The 8740-nt window shown below is 46.2% G+C and overlaps 1 protein-coding gene across 2 annotated transcripts in view; it reads right to left on the bottom strand.

Annotated features, from left to right (window-relative positions):
- Positions 1 to 1934: 1934 nt before the first annotated feature.
- hmbsb (hydroxymethylbilane synthase, b) overlaps positions 1935 to 8740 on the bottom strand; it is a 53150-nt gene continuing 46344 nt past the window's right edge. For both annotated transcript variants that reach the window (XM_072486339.1, XM_072486338.1), the window contains exons 12-14: positions 8444 to 8497; positions 8270 to 8356; positions 1935 to 6829 (exon numbers count right to left, since the gene is read on the bottom strand). In XM_072486339.1, the coding sequence (XP_072342440.1) occupies positions 6659 to 6829; positions 8270 to 8356; positions 8444 to 8497 (312 nt within the window). In that variant the 3' untranslated portion in view covers positions 1935 to 6658. The remainder of the gene's footprint in view (positions 6830 to 8269; positions 8357 to 8443; positions 8498 to 8740) is intronic.

The raw sequence follows: 8740 nt of genomic DNA, 5'->3' as shown, positions 1-8740 counted from the left end.
CAAGTAGGCTTCAATGAAGTTAGTGAGCCCCTCGATAGCCAATCCCAAAGATGTTTAGCCCTGCTTTCTTCCTGTAAGTCAACTAATTCTTTATCCAGGCCAATGTTACCCCACTGTACAGTAGTGTCATCTTATCAACTAAATTCTGGAAATCCAAGTACATCACATCTACAGATCCTGCTGCCACTTTCTCCATTAAACACAATTTCCTATTTGAAGTAGTGCCTGTTGCCTGATCAAATTGTGATTTTTGATTCCAAATGTGGCCTAACCTTCGCCGTCAGCACCTCGGACGTTATGTCAGCGAGCCCCTGCCAAAACCCCATCGGGTTCAGACAAGCCCAAAACATGTGATGTGGTTCACAGGCCTCCCCACACCTGTCCTGCACTCCCTCAAAACCTGCTCATTCTGGCCCCCGTTGTACACGCCCTGTGAACTATTTTGAATTGGCTAAGCATAGCGCACGAAAGACGATGCATTTATTCTCCTCAACCTCCTCCCACAACCCAGCCTCCAGTTCATTCCCCAGCTCCTACTCCCACTTCCATTTAACTTCTATCGGGGCTCCCTCCCAATCCATTAACTCGTTATAAATCTCTGACGCCCTACCCAACTCGTTTTCGACACTACCTTGTGCTACTGCCCTGGGGACAGCAGGTAGGGAATGGACAGCACCTGCTTTCTCACATAATCCCGACTTGTAAGTACCAGAACCCATTCCTGTTAGGCTGCTCATACTCCCCTTCCAATTCCTCTAGACTCAAAGCTGCTCTCCCCCACCCCACAAATAGGTCTCCAAATCATTCGATCCCCACCCCAAGGTGTTAGGTATCAAATGTAAATATCTTCTGTAAACTCAGTGGAATGTAATCCTTTCTTTTCTTTATTTAGGGTGGTAACTTGGTAGTGTTTCATTAATCTAGCTAAAAATTATCTACCAACGTAAGCATTTTTAATAAATGTCTGGTCCTCCACTGGGAGTAATGATTTAATTTTTAATAGTTTATTCGCTGCGTGGTGCACACACCTTGTTCACAGAAGGCTGTAAATTCTGCTTTGCTCCTTACTCGAGTTCTATTGTGCCAACAGCGACTGGTGTTAATGTTCTTCCATTAAACATCAAAATAAAAGCTTTACACACAGCACTGCCATCCACATCTCATTCCTAAGACGCTTGCTGTAAAACTGGCTATTTGTACATTAATAGGGACAGAATCACGAGTAAATGATAGTGGTTTTGAGCCCCAGTGTGCATATCGCAGACTGGCATTGTGCTGTACAGGAATCAGTTTAAAATCCCTGGACTCTACGCAAACACTTACTGGAAAGTGGATGAATGGAGGCAAAACCTTAACACCACCCTTCCACAGTCAAATAGTAGCCTGGCACTGAATGGTTACTGGGTAGCTTAGCATTTATGGACCAGGAGCACAAGAGAGGTGGAGAAATAATCTACATTGCGATTCTGCATTCAGACACTGGATGGGCAGTAAATGAGGCTTCATCAATATCACCCATATCTTTGCGCCAGATGCTTGGTCAAATACAGAGAATTTAAAGAGCTACTTAATGGCAAAGAGGGGGAGGTTTAGGGGGAAATACTAGAACTTGGGACCCAGGTTGTTAAGGAACTGCTGCCCATGGTGGAATGGTTAAAATCAGGAATGCACAAGAGACCAGAGCTGGAGGAGGTTACTGAGCTAGTGAAGAGTGAGGCAGTGGAAGGATTTGAAGCTGAGGGTAAGAACTTTAAAATCTCAGCATATGCACTTGAATACAATCTGCTACTATTGCCTCCATTCAGTCTGTTATATACACAGGCCACCTGATTACTGAAATAATGTGTCTGCAGATTAGTTGTCCAATTTACCCCCCCCCCCCCACACCACTTATGCCTTTAAAAGGATACAGAAAAGACACAGAACTTCAAAAATCACTTTACTTGTGCTGTTTATTCTGACATTACTGCAAAGGGCAAGAGACAGAACACCAAATGCTGTTACTCCACAACCTGCTATGCCAGACCCAATGGTCAATATGATGGAGGACATAACAGCAAGGAATCCTGATCATTCATCATTGCTTTGTCGTAAGACCGCCTGAGATTAGCAGAGATGTTCTTAATACTTTCAGAGATCCTTCTCTTAATTAAATAAACTTCATTACATAAGTGTTGTGGGAGCTCTGGTTAACAGTGAGGGATCCAGGCTCTGAAACTATCAGTATTGCTGCCTCAGCTTCAAAGAGCACTTTGTGTTATTGTGTTTAAGGCTGAAGGTCCGTTTCTGTAGGATTTCACACACATTCCTACACACCAGCTTATTGCCAGGTTATTGCCAGTGCAAATCAGACAATTGGTGGATAAAAAAAGGGCATTTGTGGAATCATCACTGCTGTTCCTGACCGTGTAGAATATTATTGTTGCTGAATTCCGAGTATATGGGTCTTTCTGTCGCACAGATTCAACTGAGTCAACCTTGCAGCTCAAAATCCATTGCAACTTCCAGCCCACAGGATAGTGACTGAAGGAGCAAATGATGCAGAAAGTCAGGAACACTTTGTCAAAGTTAGAGGGAAATTCCAAAGCGTTGGGTGAAATGAAAGGTCGATCCGGTTATTATTCAGTTCGGGGTTGATGTAGCTCACAGAGAATGGTCCATTTGGCCTGTCCTTCAAGTATTGTGGTGTTAGGACGTACTGTAACTCACATAACCAGCATGAAGAAATGGGAACAGGAGATACAATGGGGAGCAGCAGCTGAGTTCAGGATTTAAACAATGGTCCGTAACAGGTGGACATGGGTCTCTTTTTGTTTTTAAATTGACACTAGTTTATCAGAGCAGAACAACATTTAATTTGATTCAAAAGCCTCCAGTTTTTTTCAATACTTTTAAAGTATTAAGTAAAAATAAAATCTCTTTCCAGTGTGATACTGAACTACAGCATCGCTGGTAAACAGGCGACTGCTGAACAGGTACAGCATCGCTGGTAAACAGGCGACTGCTGCACAGATACAGCATCGCTGGTAAACAGGCGACTGCTGCACAGATACAGCATCGCTGGTAAACAGGCGACTGCTGAACAGGTACAGCGTCGCTGGTAAACAGGCGACTGCTGCACAGGTACAGCGTCGCTGGTAAACAGGCGACTGCTGCACAGGTACAGCGTCGCTGGTAAACAGGCGACTGCTGCACAGGTACAGCGTCGCTGGTAAACAGGCGACTGCTGAACAGGTACAGCGTCGCTGGTAAACAGGCGACTGCTGCACAGGTACAGCGTCGCTGGTAAACAGGCGACAGCTGCACAGGTACAGCGTCGCTGGTAAACAGGCGACTGCTGAACAGGTACAGCGTCGCTGGTAAACAGGCGACTGCTGCACAGGTACAGCATCGCTGGTAAACAGGCGACTTCTGCACAGGTACAGCGTCGCTGGTAAACAGGCAACTGCTGAACAGGTACAGCGTCGCTGGTAAACAGGCGACTGCTGCACAGGTACAGCATCGCTGGTAAACAGGCGACTGCTGAACAGGTACAGCATCGCTGGTAAACAGGCGACTCTGCTGCACAGATACAGCATCACTGGTAAACAGGCGACTGCTGAACAGGTGCAGCATCGCTGGTAAACAGGCGACTGCTGAACAGGTACAGCATCGCTGGTAAACAGGCGACTGCTGAACAGGTACAGCATCGCTGGTAAACAGGCGACTGCTGAACAGGTACAGCATCGCTGGTAAACAGGCGACTGCTGAACAGGTACAGCATCGCTGGTAAACAGGCGACTGCTGAACAGGTACAGCATCGCTGGTAAACAGGCGACTGCTGAACAGGTACAGCATCGCTGGTAAACAGGCGACTGCTGCACAGGTACAGCATCGCTGGTAAACAGGCGACTGCTGCACAGGTACAGCATCGCTGGTAAACAGGCGACTGCTGCACAGGTACAGCATCGCTGGTAAACAGGCGACTGCTGCACAGATACAGCATCGCTGGTAAACAGGCGACTGCTGAACAGGTACAGCATCGCTGGTAAACAGGCGACTGCTGCACAGATACAGCATCACTGGTAAACAGGCGACTGCTGCACAGATACAGCATCGCTGGTAAACAGGCGACTGCTGCACAGATACAGCATCGCTGGTAAACAGGCGACTGCTGAACAGGTACAGGCAGTGAATTCTCCCTAACACTGACTAAGCAGCATAGATGCCATCTTCGTTATGGCAGATATTCAAATAGTTACAAGACTTGTGAACCATATTCTGGAACCCTCCAGATGCAGCTAACCATGTCATTGGCGTTAATCTGAGTGCAAGGTCAGAGGCAATGTGCGTCCCAACCACTTTGAGATTGCTGTTAAGCTACTTGTAAAAAATATTAAACCTCCATAATTTGTAAGAATATAATTTATATAATCCAGCAAACTTCGTAATCAGAAGCATTAAGTGTTAAGGATTTGATTTTGGCTTGTACATTTTCTCACAGTATCGCCAGTGATAGACCAACAGAAGATTCAGTAGAATCTGTAACAGTGACGACTGTTTGGTGAATATCTCTGCTGTACACGGACAGTAAAGTCACAAGAAATAAAAAAATATTTTGTATAGCACCTTTCACAATGTCAGAAAGACCGAAAGCAGTTCACACCCAATGAAATACATGAGTCACCGCTGCAATGTACGAAACACAGAAGTCAATTTGTACACAGTCAGATCCCACAATGTGAGGGTGACTACATCAGCTTCAATCATGTTGCTTTAGAGATAAATATTGGCCAAGAGAACTGGAATTACTCCCAAACTCTTCCTTCAAATCGCTGCATGGGATGTTTTACATCCACCAAGAGGGCCGAAGACCTCACTTCATCAGAAAGGCAGCATCTCCAGCAGCGCAGGCCACCTCGGGATTGGCATCTCCAGCAGCGCAGGCCACCTCGGGATTGGCATCTCCAGCAGCGCAGGCCACCTCGGGATTGGCATCTCCAGCAGCGCAGGCCACCTCGGGATTGGCATCTCCAGCAGCGCAGGCCACCTCGGGATTGGCATCTCCAGCAGCGCAGGCCACCTCGGGATTGGCATCTCCAGCAGCGCAGGCCACCTCGGGATTGGCATCTCCAGCATCGCAGGCCACCTCGGGATTGGCATCTCCAGCAGCGCAGGCCACCTCGGGATTGGCATCTCCAGCAGCGCAGGCCACCTCGGGATTGCACTGGGCCATCAGTCTAGACTTTGTGCTCAAGAGTCTGGAGTGGAATTTGAACCCACGACATTCTGACTCAGACACGAATGCTACTCCCGATCCACAGCTGGCATTGAGTACAGCATCCCCAAAATCTCAGTGGGCCAATACATCATACTGTTTGGGAATGAGGAATGTTACAGTCTCTATCCTTGGCCTGTGCGTGCTAGTCAGGGCTTCATTAGGCCAGTGTAATTGGCCTCACTGCCTCTTGACTGTGGGGGATATGGGGCCAGGGAGGGGAAAAATGAGCCAAGGTTCCTGATCACTATCTGCAGGCTCTGCTATGATGTCCAGGTGCATGGACTTGAGAACAAAAATCAAGCTCAGCTGCGAGATGCCATCCATAGCTAAATAGCTAATGTATACCACGACATGAATGATCTTCAGAAAAAGGGTTTGCTGATATGACAAGTCTTTACAAATGTTTATAGGCTTAAACATTTAGTAAATTCACTCTCCAAAATAAAAGCCTTTAATTAAAAAACAATTGCCTCATTTCTTTGGAGAATTTCTCAGTCACGGCCATTTGGTGTGAACAGAAACAGACATTAGTCGCTTCGCCTCCCACACACACACTATTACCATGCCCGAGTCTCACAAACGCTTTCAGTTGCACACCTTGCAACAGAAGAGGAGCCTGTAGGTCAGCTGAACCCGGGTTACAGGAACTATTCTAATCTGTACAGAGGCACAGAAGAATCTTTCTCTTGTGCGACATTTTCAACTAAATGTCCCATTGCTGCAAAGTTCAAACAGCAGTCAGCGTGGTGTAACAGGAATCGATGTCAAGCCAGTAGATACTCCCCCCCACTTCTGAGGGTTTACGGTGGATAAAGAACATGTTTATATTGGTGCCATTCGAATGCTGCTTGCAGTGGATGGGAGCAGGTGGGAAAAGAAGAGACGACACGGGAATAGCGCAGTGAGAGAATCTAGGATGCAGCTCAATTCCAAAACAGCTGCTGGCTCAGAAAAGAAAAACTAGCCGATTCAGTAAAAATTAAATAAAACATCACAGGTTTTTCTTTAAAAGCATGATTTCAATTTGAATTAACAGATCATCAAAAATAAGAACTTCAAGTTGTTTTAGATTAGAGCTGCTAACTTGGGAAAAACTCAGTATTCAGCATGGAGCCATGAAGATGCAGATATTACACCAGGTCATACGGAAATCCAGGAGCCATCTCCAAATGCCATGGGATATCAGCTGTTTGATAAAGGTCATCAGAGGAACTACACCGTGGAGTTTAAAAACATATCAGATAAGAAAAATAGGGAATGTTTTACTAAGTAAAATGGGGTGTATAAGCCACGCAATAGGGATATTGCCCGTTACCTTTGGTTACTGTGCATTTGTAACATTATAAACACCTAAATAACGACATAATATTCACCAATCTTCAGCATAAAAACTGAGCATTATCTTGCATCATTCAGCTGCCTCGCAACAGTCAGGATCTCCTTGGCACCTTTGCTAATTAGTAGATTAGCCAAGTGCATCCCTAATTTTTCAGCTGCTGTCTGGGAAGAGCGAAGTATCTTCTTTGCTGTGATGCCAACATGCTGAACATCATCACTGCAATCTTCACCCTGTGAGGAAGACAGACATCGGCAATTTTACTCTGCAAAGTTTAAAACATTTTTAGAATTAAATTTGTAAGAAGGTGATGAATGGGGGCAAGTTCACAGGATAAGACTGCAGCAACATGAAGTTGCTAAACCCAGTTTAAAGGCAATTGTGGCTCAGTGACACACTCTCCTGAACCAAAGGTTTGAGCCTGACTCCAGGACACCAGTCTAGAACCCAGGCTGGAACTGCTGATGGTGAAACTTTAAACTGAGTTTCTGATATCTGTCTGGATGAATGATTCGAGTGTCCTGACCAATATTCCTCTTTCAAACAACATCACCTACAATGGTCAATACGTCGCAGCGGGACGCCAGAGGCAGCTGTGCCACAGCGGGACGCCAGAGGCAGCTGTGCCACAGCGGGACGCCAGAGGCAGCTGTGCCACAGCGGGACGCCAGGGTGCCTTATAAGGGGTTAAGGCACCTTTTCAGAGTAGTAAAATCTTGAGCTTTATTGTCTGATTATAATTAATGCCACAATTGTGTGGGAACTAACACTCGCTATACCTAACCTGGGAAATACAAATGAGCTGAAGGCATGGAGTGGCTGCAGTGGGACACAAGAATTCCTCAGAATACAAATTGTCAAACACTGCCTCAGTTTTCACCACAGAAGTTCCTCCATTATTGCTCAGTTCACTAACTTACCTGGCGGTAAGGTGCAATGTGACATCAGATCTGATCCATCAAGAGAGACCAGCCCCTCAGCTTGCCCGGTTTCAAATGTCTCATTCCATTACTGCCCCTCTTGTAGTTGCAGCGGAGATCAGTGATCTCAAAGACAGTCTGTTGCTTCACTCAGGGAATGCTTGACCACTGGGAGCATCGAGGTTTGAAATGGTGGGCACTGCGATGTCAAAGAATGGTCTGCATTTCCATAGTGTCTACCATGACCTCAGGACTACCCTCTCTTGCGATCGGGTTTTTCCGCCACCCAAGTACTTATAGAATCATAGAATTTACAGAGCAGAAGGAGGCCATTCGGCCCATCGAGTCTGCATCAGCCGATGGAAATAGTACCCTACTTAAGCCCACACCTCCACCCCATCCCTGTAACCTAGTAAACCCACCTAACGTTTTGGACACTAAGGGCAATTTATCATGGCCAATCCACCTAACCTGCACATCTTTGGACTGTGGGAGGAAACCGGAGCACCCGGAGGAAACCCACGCACACACGGGGAGGATGTGCAGACTCCACACAGACAGGCACCCGAGGCTGGAATTGAACCTGGGACCCTGGAGCTGTAAAGCAACAGTGCTAACCACTGTGCCGCCATTCTGTTGGGATGAGGAAACAAAGCAGGTTTTGTACACAGCAAGTCTCTAGCAATGAGATAAATGAGGAGAATCTGATTTTTGATGGACATTGGCCCATGTCCACCTGGATTGTGGATGTACCTGGGTTTGAGTCGAAATGCTCGTTTGCATAGTATCTTTCAAGCTGTCAGATCCATCGAGACTGAACACGGCTCCTGTGAGGTATAGCTACAAGTGAAAGATTCAGAAAATTAACATGTAAATTTGAAGAAACAAAAATGCAGAGGCCAGTGATAACATCAAAAGCAGAATTACCTGATTTTCCTTAATGACACTGTGAACAGCAACTGGCACACTGCAGCCTCCCTCCTATAAAACATGGAAGACAGTCGATTGGTTTTATTGCAACGTCCCACCTCTCAGCCACAACACAATGGAGATTAGACCAATCATCGAGTGGGAGTCAGAGTTTTACAACACAAAGAGGCCCTTCGGCCCATCGAGTCTACCCTGAACCACCCAGCACCTATCTGTTCAAATCACATTTTACAGCACTTGGTACGTAGCTTTGTTCGCTGTGGCATTTCAAGTGCTCATTACAATAATCATCTA

Source organism: Scyliorhinus torazame, chromosome 21, assembly GCF_047496885.1.
Source record: "Scyliorhinus torazame isolate Kashiwa2021f chromosome 21, sScyTor2.1, whole genome shotgun sequence".
Classification (NCBI taxonomy): Eukaryota; Metazoa; Chordata; class Chondrichthyes; order Carcharhiniformes; family Scyliorhinidae; genus Scyliorhinus; species Scyliorhinus torazame.
The sequence above is the reverse complement of the archived record's forward strand: the minus strand, read 5'-3'. Positions and strand labels throughout refer to the sequence as shown.